The 15,431-nt window shown below is 36.3% G+C and overlaps 1 protein-coding gene across 7 annotated transcripts in view; it reads right to left on the reverse strand.

The window, feature by feature from the left end:
* Acn (apoptotic chromatin condensation inducer acinus) overlaps positions 1–15,431 on the reverse strand; it is an 86,369-nt gene that overhangs the window by 69,060 nt on the left and 1,878 nt on the right. For all 7 annotated transcript variants that reach the window (XR_016194435.1, XR_016194431.1, XR_016194412.1 and 4 more), the window contains exons 2-5: positions 6,850–6,892; positions 5,448–5,470; positions 4,254–4,344; positions 383–686 (exon numbers count right to left, since the gene is read on the reverse strand). Coding sequence is in view for 3 of the 7 variants with exons in the window: in XM_089246734.1 (XP_089102860.1) it covers positions 383–686; positions 4,254–4,344; positions 5,448–5,470; positions 6,850–6,892 (461 nt within the window). In the remaining 4 variants the exon portion in view is untranslated. The remainder of the gene's footprint in view (positions 1–382; positions 687–4,253; positions 4,345–5,447; positions 5,471–6,849; positions 6,893–15,431) is intronic.

Raw genomic sequence — 15,431 nt, forward strand, 5'->3', positions numbered from 1 at the left:
AATCATATCTCCTCGACACCTGTGTCGATCCAATGCAAACATATTCAAAAAATGAAGTCTCTCTTCATAACTCAAGCCCCGTGTTCCAATAAGGACACGTGTAGCTCTTCTCTGCACCCCTTCAACCAAGTCTATGTCCCTCTGTAGGTATGGTCTCCAAAACCTTACAGCATACTCCAGTCCAGGACGAACTAAACCTCGAAACAGCGGAAAAATTACTTTAGGAGAACGCGAAGAGACCTTCTTGAAAATGAGACCAAGCATTCTATTCGCTTTTTTGACCACCGCTGGACAAACTAACATAATATTCAATTTTTTGTTTGCTGTGTGTGTGTACAGATAATATCAATAGTGCATCAAGTTCAATAATTAGAGCACTTACCCAGAACTTTCTTGATCAGATTCACTCTTCAGAATTTCTGAATAATCCATTTTTGATGCACTATCTAACACTGCAGAATTTTCTTTTTCTTCTGTTTTTTCAAGTGTACCCACAGAAGATGTTCCAGGATTCTCATCGGGTTTTGTTTCCTCTTCCTCTGTACTTTCGTATGTAGAACTATCACAAGTACTCTTAACTGCAACACCCACATTTTCTGACACATCACTTTCATGACCTTTAGCACCGGAATCACTTTCTTCATCCTCTTCGCACTCATCTTCTTCTTCTCCATCTTTTTCTTGTTCTGACACCATCCAAAATAAAATGCAAAATATTCCGGTAAAAAAAATTATAAAACAAAAAGTGAGAATCAAGTTGACTCAAACATACCAACAAAGCTCCTGTTCTATGATACATTACTTAAGATTCAACCCATGCAACAAATTTTAAGAAATAAATTTTTTAATGACTTTCAAAACAAAAAATTGTAATCAAATTTTGGTGTGCAGATCTTTAATTCTGACAGCCATCAGCATGTTTCATTACTTTCCCAAATAAGAGCGATTTTGCAATTTTATTTTTGATGGGTGCCTACAGTATATCAGTGAGTCTGTGATTTACATGGCAACCTTCTTCACCATGGTTTAAAAAACAACACCCAGAAGCCAAAGTCTTTTTTTTTTTTAAGAATAAAAATTCACCATAGAATTAAATGAAAAAATAAATAAAAAATTATTTCTAACAATAAAACTCAGAACTACTTTCAAAATACGATTACCAAACAATGCAAGATGGCTAATAGCCACAATTTTTTTTTTTTCCCTTAAGCAGTATCTTTCAACATTGGGAGGCATGATATCTTTTTGTAAATCAAGGAAACTGTGAAGTGTTCTGCGATGCCGCTCATTTTTCCCCTTTAACTTGCCCATGAAATTTTTTCTTTTTATTTCAAATCCGATTTGAAAAAGCACAGCCACAATTATTTTTCCTAATTAGAAAATTACACATATTAATTAATAACTTTAATTTTGAATTATAATAAAAAAACATTTCTCTCTAATAATAAAACTTGTCAATTGGTCAACAAAATGGGCAATTTTGAACACCCTACCGGAACCATCCAGGAGCCTGAGGGCTTTTAGGATACTTGAACTCGCCTTAATAAACTTTGTGCAAGGACTAAACAATAATTTGTTCCCCTTTCCCAATAATTTGTGAATATGCTATGCAAAGGGGTGCTCACCTACCCTTGCATATGTGCCTGAATCCTGTATATATGGGACATCTGATAACCCAAGACCTTCAGAATGTTCTGTGTCACACCTCTAGGATTGTATTGGTGGCATTGTACCTGGCAATGTTATGCCTCACATGTATAATTATGCCAGTGATCATGATAGTGACTTCAACACCAATAACTGTTTGTCACAAAAAAATGTGCAATGTTAGCAAAATTAGCAGTATCCTGACCAAGGATGACATCTCCTCTTTTGGAGACTTGTCGTCAGGAAAAGTAGCAATGACCAAATCAAACACAAATCCAAATGAGACACACGATTTTGGAAAAAAAAGAAAATAATCCTTTGGCTATATTCTTCACATTGCTGCGTCTTTTGATTCTGCCGCAAAGTGTAGACTAATTTGTTGATTGTTGGCACTAATACTTTCAGTTTGAATAATACCTGTATTTTATAGAAAAACCACAGTTTCTCTTGTCCAGATGCAGATTAACTTCATCATATAAGTTTATCTTCCCAGAAACTGACCAATAGAAGCTGATGAATCTTTAAGCAGTAATTAATAATGTGTGAACTTATATACTTTTTGGGCCCAGGGACCTCTCAACTACCAGAAACCATTGAAAGTCCAACTAACATACTATCACTAGCTAGTTTGTTTGTTAAGTCTTTCAGCTGCTAGACCAACATGAGACTGTAGGTTATGCTGCTGGTCTCTTATCTAAATTCATTTTTCCCTTGTATGGATTTTATTTCTCTTGGGAAACTCCCCCTGAGTAGGAAATTTCATCCTGACTTATCAATTTTAATTGTTGAATTGTGTTATACATCTTTTGAATACATTGTAAAAATTGCAAAAGTATAAGAATATTTATCTTTTGACTCAACTGGAATGGCCACAGACTTCTGCTAGTAATAATAGAACTTTTGTTTTAATGTTTTGTTTATATGTTACATATTGGGTGAACCTGGCCAGTACATCCCATGTTGTTGCCAAACTGAATGGTTGAAACATAAAATATTCTTGTATTCATTTGAATATGCAAATCATATAGAAATTCCTGTTGTGACAAAATTATTTTTATCTTGAGACAGATTGCTCTTGTAAGCTGTTGTTTGAGCCTAAATTAAAAGTGTTTGTCTTTGTATAATTATAGCTCGTTTTAGGTTAGTTCCCCTTCTTGCTTCAAGTTGCTTTTCACTCTGTACTTTAGGTATACTTCATTTGGCTCTTGGCTTAAAACTATATTCCATAGAATGAAACTCAGTTTATAACTAGTGCCTTGATGCTTCCTTTGAGTCTCTAGCACAACCGAATCTAAAATGTTATACAACTAAAACATCATTTTATTTTAGTGGTCCAAGAAAGATCTAAACCTCTTCTAAACATGCTACCATGGACTTTGAGCTTATTGGCATTTCTTCTTCATTCAGATTATTGACAATCATTCGATTAACTGAGGATTACTAGATTCTTTATGATAATGCCATCACACTAAGCCATCATCGTACAATCTTGTTTATGATTTTGATTGCCTATCAGCATTTGTTGTTTCGATTTCAATTATGTTATATGATCTCAGATTGATGATCATTTTATATGTACTTTATTTTTTTTGTCATCGTGCAAGGTGACAATGTTTAGTTGTTTATAATAAAATTTTCCGGATACACCCATTCTTCGGGAACGCTTCAATATCTCTCTGCTATGGGAAGCTGGGTGTGTCCGGTCTTCAAAGGTCAAAGGTATTTCTTATGCTTAGACCAGCTGATCCGACAGTGAACCTCACCTTCTCTCTACCACCTTACAACTCTGGATGGTGATTTGGGCAACCTCATTGACGTAGGATAATCTGTTCAGTGCATCATGAAAATCATTCATCCAGATATGTGACAACAATCTTGCAAGCTGTGTGTCTTGGACTTTCACAACCTGGTTGGGGACCAGAAAGGTGACATGCCAAAGTGTTATGTGAATGTCCTACAATCCTATGCAATTACTAAGAGAAGTCTAGACTTTCATGGATGAGATATAGTGTGATCATGTTAAAAGTTATGTTGGACTTATAACTGTGATATCCTGACAACTTTAAATTAATTATTTATCCAGAATTGTATTCATGCTAAAAATATTTTTAATGAATTAAGGTCTTGAAGTTGAAAAATATTTTGTTGGTTTCCTTGGTGTTGTCTGCTAAACTTGGATATGTTGGGGATCCAGGAGTGCGTGAGAATGTTGCTATTATTAAGGTTATGAAAGATGCAAATGTTTGAGATTACACCCTAAGTGATTGGTAATTGTTTTCAATACCCAACTTGTCAGGGATGGCTCTAGACAATCGAATGCCTGTTGGACGACGCTGTCGGCCAATCACCAGCACATATCACGCGCTACTACCAAGGGCAAGTCCATTCTGCAGAAAGGGTTGCAAAATAAAGCAAATTATAACGATTATTCCATTTTCATTTGATCCACCCTTACACATTTAGTTATGGATTCATAATGGCGATGATTCAACTGCTTCAGAAATTATTTTTTATTTTGATACAATGCTGGGAGAGGGGGTGGGAAAGAGTAACATAGCACATAAATGTGACTAATTGAAAGAAAACATAGAAAAAAAAATTCTTACTTTCAATTATACCCTTTTGCTGGGCATAGAGCTTTTGCTGGTTTTCTAAGTACTGCCTTACAAATTCATTCTGTTCTGTTGCTTCATCCAACTGCAAATACATCTTATCAATTACCCATGGGTGTGATTTTTGTCATAATTAAAATTATCACAGCTTTTGTGGATGGAAAAAAAAAGTTTACATTGTTGGAATTGTTGTCATATTCTGTTCCTTTGATTAATCTAAATAGACATATAAATTAGAAATCAAGAGAAAAGTTTTTAATTATTACAATTTCAGTGAAGTCCCTACATAATAAACTTCAAAAATAAATCTTTCTTGACATAAAAAACATGTTCACACTTTAATTACCTCCATATCAAAAACTACAATGTTTTCAATCTGATGGAACAATTTAGTTTTAATTATCATTTAATAATTTCTTGAGTTGTTTTTACTTAAATGCAATGTAAGCAGCTTATCACACAGTGGCTCATTATAATGCATATTTGTAAGTTTGAGTTTAAATTTAACTTACATTAAGATCTAGATAAAGTCATGAGCATAGGCATACACAGCATTTTCTCAAGGGGGTTTTTTACATTTTTTTCCTTCTGAGGCGGAGTGTTTTGTTTTTCCCTGCAAAATAACACTTTCTTTCTTTCAAACTGAGCACAACTCTGGTCTATCACCATCTATGGGCGATTTACTACCTAGTGAGTTGTGCCGGAAGTGTAACTGTGTGTACCTAACAGTCTGAGTGCGTATGTAGTGTTGTGTTTGATTTTTCAGTGCCGCCATCTATACTTCAGAAGTGTAGTGGGTGACATGTTATGATTGAATTACATTTGTAGGTCTGTTGCGAGACTTTTTAAAGGGGAGATCGGTTGGCATTCGCGACTTAAGTTGGGAACCACAGAAAACCAACTTCAGCTGACCACCACTGTGGCGACGGTGGGGCTCAAACCTGGGACCTCGCGACGCGAGTCCGCAACTATGACCACCACAACAGTATAATCTTGGCTCGAGGTGGGGTTAGAACCCCAAAACCCTTCCTTTGCGTACGCTAATGGTCATGAGTAATATTGTATTTTCAGTGGATCTTGCTTGTTCTTTGTGTCCTAACATATCTGACATAACACGAGGTTGCTGGAAGTTGGAAGCATATTTTGTGTGTGTCTGTAACTAACATGAAACAAATAATAAAAACAAACCTGGAGTCTTGGTTCAACACCACCTGCAAAAAAAAAAAAAAAAAAGGTTTATTCCAGAATTCTCATAACACAAAAATCAAATAACAAAAGATACAAATATAGGGTAATCATGTGACATCTGCTCTATTGAAGGGCGAGATATACGACTACATTCAAAAAGTTCAGAGATATATTTTATCATGGAAAAATTAATACAGGTACAACCTGTTTATTTGGTGTTTCTTTCAAAGTAACTACCCTGTGAAATTATACATTTTTGCCATTGTTCATGCAAAGATGTAAATGCGGACTGCAAACTTTTTTGCCACATTCTCCGGTGCCTTCCTCGCTGCTCGATATACTTCTTCGGAATCTGAGGATCATTTTCCCTTAAGCAAATTCTTTTTACGAGGAAAAAATCTCACGGGCCTAGATCAGACATCTTCAACCCATTGCTTGTGAGCATCACAGTGCTTCCTGAAGCACAGAGTGCTCAATGCTCATGTCCGATTTTGTGCTCGCAAGCACTTGATCATCTTTCCAATTAAACACCTTGTACAAATTGCATTCAATAATCGAAATTAGGGAATTAAAAAGATTGATTAAGGGAATAAAGTCTGTTTGTAAAAGTATGGAAATGTGATGCTTTGACACATAATCTGACACCAGCAGGGACCTGTAAGCCAGTGCATTGTCGTAATGATGTACCTACAACATGGAGTGACATATCTAGTACAAACTCATGACAGGTTGTCTTACCCTATTGTATGTTAATCCAATGGAGATTTTCAAGTGAAGCTTAGCTTTTTTTTTTGTTGTTGTTTTTTCATCATTCCAGAAAAGAAAACAAAAATCAAGCAGAAATACAACAGATGTATAACAAATAAACTTGCATTTTATCTTTGAAAAAGACAAAAGAATAGTGGCTGGTGTAAGACAAGGCTGGTCAAGCACCAGACTTTCATGACCACTAAATATAGGTATTGGTGACAATATTCTTTGTGTAGTTTCTAAATTACAGGCTGGGAGCAGCACAAAATGCTTGAAATTTATAGCAGCATATCTGCCAACATGAAAAAGGGTCACTACGCCTTTCAAAATAATGCTTCGTTTGACTTTTTCAATCTTTTTCTTTAGGTAAAAAAATTTGTGGCCCCTAAAAAAATTGTTCCAACACCTAGATATTTTTGCGATTTGTCCAGCCCAGATGTATGGGAGAAAGTTATGGAATGAATCATTAGGGTTTACATCGTAGCTTACGGGAAACTTTGCTTTGATATATGAGTGTGCTGGATTATGAACATGTTTAAAGAACTTTATGACCAAATCATATCATATCCTCCGGGGTTTTAACTCGAAAAGAAAACTGCAATAATATAAAATTTTATGCACAATAAATATGAGAAGGTTGAAATTTTTTTACCTCCACTTCCAGCTGCTTCAAATAGCTTCTCGAGTTCCAATTTCTGAAAATAAATGACCATAAAAGCGACTTAAATGACAATAGCAGCAAACACATACAAAAAGCATGATATTGTAAAAAATGTCAATACAGTTATACCTTGACTAATAAATATAATTTCTTCCAGAATCACATTTGTTGCCAAAATTCAATTTTCTATAGGTTTCTATGAAAAATGGTTAAATTTGTTCCAGAAACAATCCAAAATTTGAAGATACGTGTCATTAAAAAAAAAATCTAAGAAACACTATAAAAGAGTAGCCTTCATCAGTTTTGAAGTTTTAAAATAGGTGGGTGAAGAAAATAAATTCTGCAACTTTTGTGGCACATTTGGGGCTTTTCCAGGGAATGAAGCTGGGCGGGCTTGCAGATTTACTGATAATGACATTAACCTGGGCCCAAAGGAGCATTTATGATTTTGCCACTAACAGGCTACTTTTGTCGCCTTTTCCCGATTCCAGTCCAATTTTTTTTTACCTACTCTTTCCTCGAATTTGCCACCCTGTGCAATAACCCAATATACCTCCCTCCACTCCTGCAAGTACACCTGTGATTATAAGTCACTATTTTTGTCACTCCCATGGTCACACACTCTTTAACACACTCATTTAGTCATTCACATTCTTGCACACTGTTTGGGTCACTCACATGCTTTAGGTCATTTTTTTCATCACTCGCTGACATGGTTCCTTGCTGGGTTACTCTTTTAATCATTTTGACATGCTCTAGGTTATTCTTATGATCATTTACAAGCTAGCACAAGCTCTAGATCACTCTTTTGGTCATTGACATTCTTTCACAATGGCTAGGTCACTCTTTTGGCGATTCACATGCTTTCCCACTCTCTAGGACACTATTTTGGTAATTTACATGCTTGCACAAACTCTAATGTAATTCTTTTGCTCACTCACGAGCTTGCAAACTCTCTAGGCCACTTTTTGGTCACTCACTGACTTAGCCTCCAGCAATCTAGGCAGAGGTGGATTTATTGAGGGTTCAGGGTGGAAAATTAAAATTTGATTTTTTTTCTTGTAGCAGCAAAAATGTTGTTTTTGTAACAGCATTGAGTTTGTAGCATGTTTGGAGCATCAGTTTTGTAGCTCTTTGAAATTTTGGTAGTAAATAAAATATACACAGTTTTTATATCCATATACACTGCTGGCCACCCAAATTGCAACACCAAGAAAGACAAGAGATATCGCAACAATATTTATTTTGTAGATAACATGTTGACCAAGCATCAAATGATTAAATTTATAGACTTCTGTGAAGTGTGGTTCCTGCCAAAATCAGTAGCCAGAGTAGCCGCCATTGTTGGAGATCACCGCTGCCACACGCCTCGGCATTGATTCAAAGAGACTTTGGATGTGTTCTTGGGGTACAGCAGACCAAGCAGCTTCCACGCGTTGCTAAAGTTGATCTGGTGTGGCAGCTGGGGATGTAATCTGGGTCAATTGTTGAGCAACCATGGACCACATGTTTTCTATCGGCGAAAGATCCGGAGAGCGAGCTGGCCAGGGAAGCAATTCAATCTGGCGATTGACGAAGAACCTTTGGACAATGCGTGCCACGTGTGGTCGCGCATTATCCTGTTGAAATATGGCTGTGGGCAAGCCCTGAAGGTAAGGAAGGACAACTGGCTCCAACACCTCGGAGATGTAGCGCTGGCTTTTTAAAGTACCGGCAATGCGTACTAGAGGAGTGCGAGAGTGATATCCAATACCGCCCCATACCATAATACCCGGTGCAGGACCAGTGTGACGGTGCATAACGCAGCTGTTCAGCATCCTCTCTCCACGGTGTCTCCAGACTCGAATCCGACCATCGTGGTGTTGCAGACAGAAGCGTGACTCGTCAGTAAAGACAATTTCATTCCATTGTGCCGTCCACATCCTTCTTTCATCGCACCATTGGCGGCGGAGACGTCTGTGGTTCTGCGTCAAGGGTAGACGAAGAAATGGACGACTTGCGGACAGACCACTCTGCTGTAAACGGCGTCGAATGGTACGCGCAGACACTGGATGATGCAGTACAGACTGAATGTGCTGTGCTATGGTTCGTGATGTGGCTGAGCGATCCGTCACTGCCATACGCACAATACGCCTGTCATCACGTGAAGTGGTGCACTGAGGTGGATGCGATCGAACACGTCGGTCCGTCGTACCCTCCTGCATCCAACGATCACATATCCGCATTACAGTTGTTTGGTTTCGTCCAACACGACTACCGATTTCCCTGAAAGATAATCCACAATCTCGGTAGGCCACTATCCTTCCTCTATCGAACTCGGATACTTGATCAAAAGGTGATCGCTGTTTTCTACGAGGCATAATTGATCGTTTTTTTTGAAAAAACCACAAGAAAAACACAATTGCCGTACTTCAAATCGTCGAAATCTCCAAGCCTTAAATAGCGCTTTGAAGTGGCGCCACAGGCGCGCGTGATGTGCGTCTGCGCTGAAATTCTAATCATTTGCATATCTCACCTCCGCTAATGCATGTTGTAAATTTCATATTATTTGCATGCTTCCTTCAGGGTGTTGCATTTACGGTGGCCAGCAGTGTATATGCAGTAACGTACACAGGATTACTTTTTACTTTAAAAAATAAAGTAAGCTTTTGTTCTCTTCAGTTCTACGTATTTTTTAACATTTGATCTTGCTTCTTTTAACAGAATTTACCTATTTCATATTTAAAATGATAACTGTTTCTTTTTGAGTTCGCTCTTGATCCTCATCTGTCTGATTCAAAACACTTTGAGATAACTTTTTTTTACTGGGCCATTCATAGAATATTTATTAGAAATTCTAAGAAATTTAATGGAGTGGTTAAAAAAACTATAGACTTAAAAACTATAGAATAATGATTAAACCAGCGGTTCTCAACCTTTTTTGACTTGCGGAGATTTTCTAGTACATAATGTCTATGGCGAAGCCTCATAGGCATATTTTTTATTTCTCCATCAAAGGTACTGATTTACTTTCATTATTCACAAAAGGTTTTATAATTATTTTTTTTTAGTTTAGTTTTTCTATATTTTCCTCGAGCGGCCAATAAGCCCCTGGAAAGTTCACACAGAGCACCGTTGAGAACCGCTAGATTAAACCATTAGAAATTTAATAGAATGATTCTATTTTCACCAAAAATTTAATCCGAGTACATCTGTTTTCACTCCTTATTTTTCACTTATTTTGTGACTTTTTTCTTATTTCATTACTTTTCCAGAATTTTGTCACTTTTCCATGATCATAGATACACTGAATTTACCAACGGCTTTTGCATCACAACTCCTGATGGTGAAGACAGATTTATCATTGGTTTTTCCAGTGCGATAATGCATGCTTCCCCGAACTTTTCTATTCTGTTAAAGGACACATAAGTGTTTCGTCAAGTCCAGCCAGTCGGGGAAAGTTCATGCAATTCAAAAAATAATTACCATAAGGAATGCATATAAATCAAAGGAGTCAACTTTTTTTTCATAAAAAATTGCTGGAGACAGTGATTGAAGGTTTTTTTTCATTATTTTGCGGATGAACAGCAATTCGCATAGTTTGAAACTATTTTATCATAATATTGAGCGCCCCATCCTGGGGAAGGAGGGCCTCAAGCTAAATCTATTTGTTGCCCCAAAAAATAAAATTGCGAGGAGGACAAATGATGTTATCGAAAAGTCTGCTTCTATTGTGACACAACTTCAAATTTTCTTAAGGAAAAAATATGTTTTTGGCACAGAATTGAAGAGTTTCAGCATTTTTGTAGCAAAATGTAGCAAATGACCGGAAATTGTAGCAAAATGTAACAGACGTTGGAAATTGTAGCAGATTTTCCACTCCTGACAGGGGTGGGAAGTGACACAGTCCATTTTGGAGGAGCAAAATACATGATTCTGAGCAGTTTTGGAGCAGATATTTATAAATTGGAGCAGCAAAATTAACTCACAAGAATATATTTGTTACCCCCTCTTTTCAAAACAAAACTGCTGTCTTTTGTTACTAAGTATCTTTTCATCAGCTTGTTTTCTTGGTTTTTGATGTTTCAGGCTTTTCACACCTTGTTTGAAAGAGCGGCTGTCATAAAATTTCAGTGAGTCTATTTAAGATGGCACACTTTTTCAAGGCTGTAGCGGGAAGGGGGGGGTCTTCCTTTCTTTCAAACCGAGTGAGCACAACCACTCAGGTCTATCGACATGGCTCATTTTCTACCCAGTGAGTTGTGCTGGAAGTGTAAGTGTGTGTACCTAACAGTCTGAGCACATATCCAGTGTTGTGTATGATTTTTCAGTGCTGCCATCTGTGTTTCAGAGGTGAAGTGAGTGAAGTGTAGTGACTGAATGTTTGTACTGTTTGTAGGCCTGTTGCTCTCTGTGGCGAAACTTTTTAACGGAGAAATTGGCTCACATTTGCGCCTCGAAGTTGGGAACCACAGAAAACCAACTTCAGCCGACCACCACTGTGACGACTTAGGGGTCTGCCCCCCCCCCCCCCGAAATTCAAGAAAATGGCCTAAAAAGGGAAAAAGATTACCAAATCTATTGTTCTATACTTTGGTTCCCCTATACGCAAAATGTGCACCATAATTTTGAATGATGACTGCTAGTTACTAGGAAAAGTAAATACAAAATTATTTTTCCCATCCAGACAGAAGTTTTAATGACTACTCTACTTGTTGAACCCTCAAACTAAGCAAATGAAAAATTAATAAACCAAATGGTCCACATATGCCGCCTGTCCTCTCTCTCTCTCTCCCCCCCCCCCAAATAATTTTGAAAACTATACAATTTCTTCTTTGGCAGAATCATCAATTGCAATCTACAACATTTGTACTACATGGCAATATGTGGATGATTCCCTGCTCAATTAAAACCAATTACAAAACTTTTGTAGATAGGATTTGCTGGAAAAGTTGGACAAAAGTGAGAAAGTAGGACATTTTACCAAATGTAGGAATAGTAGGACGAGTGGGAGCCCTGAAGAAGTCCAATTTTTCAATCTTTTTATACTCAGAAAGAAATTTTTGCAAATGGAGAGAATTTCGAAGGAATCAAAACAATGTTTGGCAATTCAGCACTCATTATTTGGCAAGATTGGCGGTTTGACTTGTTATTTGGCGACTAAAACTCGTTATTTGGCGACATTGGCGATTTAACACTCGTTATTCGACAAAGTTGATAAGTTAGCATCCGTAGTTCGGTGGACTTTTTACTAATGGAATATTTTTTTCATGAAACATCCGAATTTGACGCAATGACGATCGCTTATAGTAATTTCTGCCGCTTGCAGTGCGACTTTTTTTCAAAAAGGAAACCAACTTACATTTTAAAGCTAAAAAATTATTGCAAATTATTTTTGTTTTACGTTCAAATGTAAAAAATATCTCTGCAGTGCTTACAAAGCGTGAAAAGCACACATGGTTATCCCGCGAATTTTTTCTCCCACACTGTACTTTACAGTGTAGTCAAACTACTTTCCAACAGTGACCACCATTTTTTCAAGGTCACGAGATAGCACGACTACAGAAGATGGGAGGAGATGGTTCTGAAAACTAGAGGAATAAAACACGTTCTTGGAAAAAATCGTTTCGCAGCAAACAGGAACAACAATTTTTTGGTGCCCTTTCCGAAATTCCGGGCATATCGAGGCAAAATTCACTATTTTGGCTATTTGGCGCAGAAAAATACGAAAATACACTATTGGAGCAAAATGGCGCAAGATGTTAATTTTGGCGCAGAGTTCCCACCCCTGCTATTGAAATAAACTGTAGTTCCTACAAGAGAAAAACTGGGGAGAGTGAAAAGAGTAATGAAAAAGGCATTTTTATAGATGTCACCAAGAAGTGCGAGGCGATGAGTAGTTGGTGTTGTAATTATAGATAACTTTTTGCAGTTTTAACCCATTAAAGACAACTGATTTTTTGAAAGGAAAAAAAACTCTGAGTGGGAACCACTCCCACCATTTATTGGCGAAGAAAAAATTTTGAATGGCAAATTCTCTCTTACCAACCGGCATTAATAGGTTAGTAACTGCATTCCACCATTAATTTTTTGATTTTTGTGTTTCTGAGCGAGATGAATGCACTTAATTTTTTTTCATAATTTTTTGACGATGAGACCTTGAAACACTTTCCTTGTTAGTTTAATATTCAGACACTACTCGAGTAGTAAGGATTCTAGGTATATGATCTTAATGAATAAAATTTGGAAGTTATTGATTTTACAAATAAAAGAAATCCTCATTTCTATCAAGATAGTGACATCTTAGCTGATGGAAGCCTCGGTCCATGAATTTTTGGGCTAACAAAATTTTTTTTAGCATTTTTCCGCCTCAGCTAATGAACATTTTAATTGATATGGATACATGAGAAATCTATCATAAAACAGCCGCACTGTGAACCAAATTTCCTCGCCGATCAAAATGAATCCAATGAATATGTACGAACTCAACAAGAGATTACATGTCACTCAAACAGTGATGAATTTATTAGCACCTTAGAATTGCTCTGCAGATACCTCTATTTCTCTTTCAGAATTTTTTTTTGTAAAATGAATGATTAAACTAAGGGGAAATGTATTTTAAAGAAATAATAAAAAATAAGCCTTGCACTGGAATGGTTTCAGTGCATACGGTCCCCAAAATAAAAGGTTTGCATTGTTCTACGAACAGCCCTCAGCTGGCTGAAAATATTCTGCAGTAAAAATTCCTTTGTAATGTTTTCTATGCCGGAAAGTTCTTTTAAAATCCTTCTATCTCAGAAACTTTCCTTTTTCATTTCAGTTCATGAACCCAACTGCATACTGGTGTAAATAGTGAAAAACTAAAATATGTCCGGGTTTCCATCTAGCTGTAAATTTTCCTTCATTCAGTTGTGAAGTTAGCTCAGCATTGGGTCAGTTCCTATTCTTTTATAGTGCTTTCTTAGTGCTTTATGGAAGTTGCTTCGAAATTTTCAACAGTTCCTGGAATGGGTTAAGCAATTTTCTTTAGAAGCCTAGGAAAATTATGTTTCAGCAAAGGAATGTCATTAATCGGAAAAAGAATCACAGCACTTTCCCTTCCTTAACAGTGGTTTCCTTTTCTATCAACTATTCTTATTTAAGATTTACAGTACTGATAGGGATGGGCTTGATTAAATATTTTGCTGCACTCTAAAACTGGGTTTCCCAATCCCACAAGTGTCCATGAACACCCTTGTTTATGCCTGATTTACGTAACACCCGAAAATGAATATCTACCTACTATTTCATGGTCATAAAAACAATCTGACAATAAATTTGAAAAGTATAACACCCACTGCTAAGCTGAAAAATTGCAAGTGTGTCCCCAGGCACAAAGGTTGGGGGGAGGGAAAGGCTGTTGTGGATAAAGAAATGAACTGATTATCTACCCAAGGCCACAATTAGACACTCTTGCAGCAGGGCAAGCATGCATTATGCCTCCCTCATATAATTTTGAATAATTTTAAACAAATTTTGCATCCCTATGGTCCCTAATCCTGGGAGCTAGATTCGACTGCATTAATCTCCGGGCTGGAAGTTCAATGCCTGAGTGTTAGAGGTCTTGGCATGAATTATATTTGTACATTTTGACTTAATATAATGATTCATGCTTACTAAAGCCAAATTTATATTTTATTTTTCATGTACGCTTATACATTTATTACAGTATTCACTAAATTAAGTTTCAGGAGTAGTTAATGCAATAATTCAAAACAATTAATAAATTTTAAAATTCTAGGATTAAATGAATTTATGAAATAATTAGAAATGTTAATGTAATATGTCAAATGGGAGTTGGTGAAAAAAAAAAAGGTTTTAGGTTAACAAAATAATTTTTCAAATTTAACCTTCATGTTCAGATTCTTAGAAGTGTTCAAATTCCAAATAATTAATTTCACTTTTAATTGATCTATAAATATTTCTTATGATGCAACAAAGACAAACTTTTGCAATCTGATATATTTTTGCATAAAGAATTATTTTGTATTTGATAAATCCAGATAATATTAATCATATATATAGATTAATTTTTGAAGTTTTTTAACATGCTTAATTATAAAGTTATTTTACCACAACAGTGTTAAATTTTTTTTAATTACTTTGATTTTTACAACATTTTACAACATTTAAATTTCAACATTTTTTTTCTCAAAAAGTTTTAGAGATATGCAAATAATATTTCACACAGTTAATAAGGATGGTAAATGCAACAAATAAAAAAAAAATCATTGAAATCTGAGACTATGGGTGGCATTTTGCCGGGTGATTTGAAATGGAATGACCCCCTATGGCAATAGACCTGAGTTGTGCTCGGTTTGAGGAAAAAAAAAAAGGCTTACTTTCTCTCGCCACAGAGAGCAACAGTCCTACAAACAGTACAAATATTGTCATAATACTTCACTCACTTCACTTCTGAGATATAGATGGCAGCACTGAAAAATCATACACAACACTAGATACACCCTCAGACTGTTAGGTACACATCAGGGTTTAAGCTGGATAAAAAATTCCTTTCGCAAAAAAAACAAAAATGGGAGGAAAAGCTTTAGCAA

This window comes from Pholcus phalangioides, unplaced genomic scaffold (assembly GCF_987345545.1).
Source record: "Pholcus phalangioides strain wild (caught in Gottingen) unplaced genomic scaffold, Ppha-v1.0 ptg000001l_1, whole genome shotgun sequence".
NCBI lineage: Eukaryota > Metazoa > Arthropoda > Arachnida > Araneae > Pholcidae > Pholcus > Pholcus phalangioides.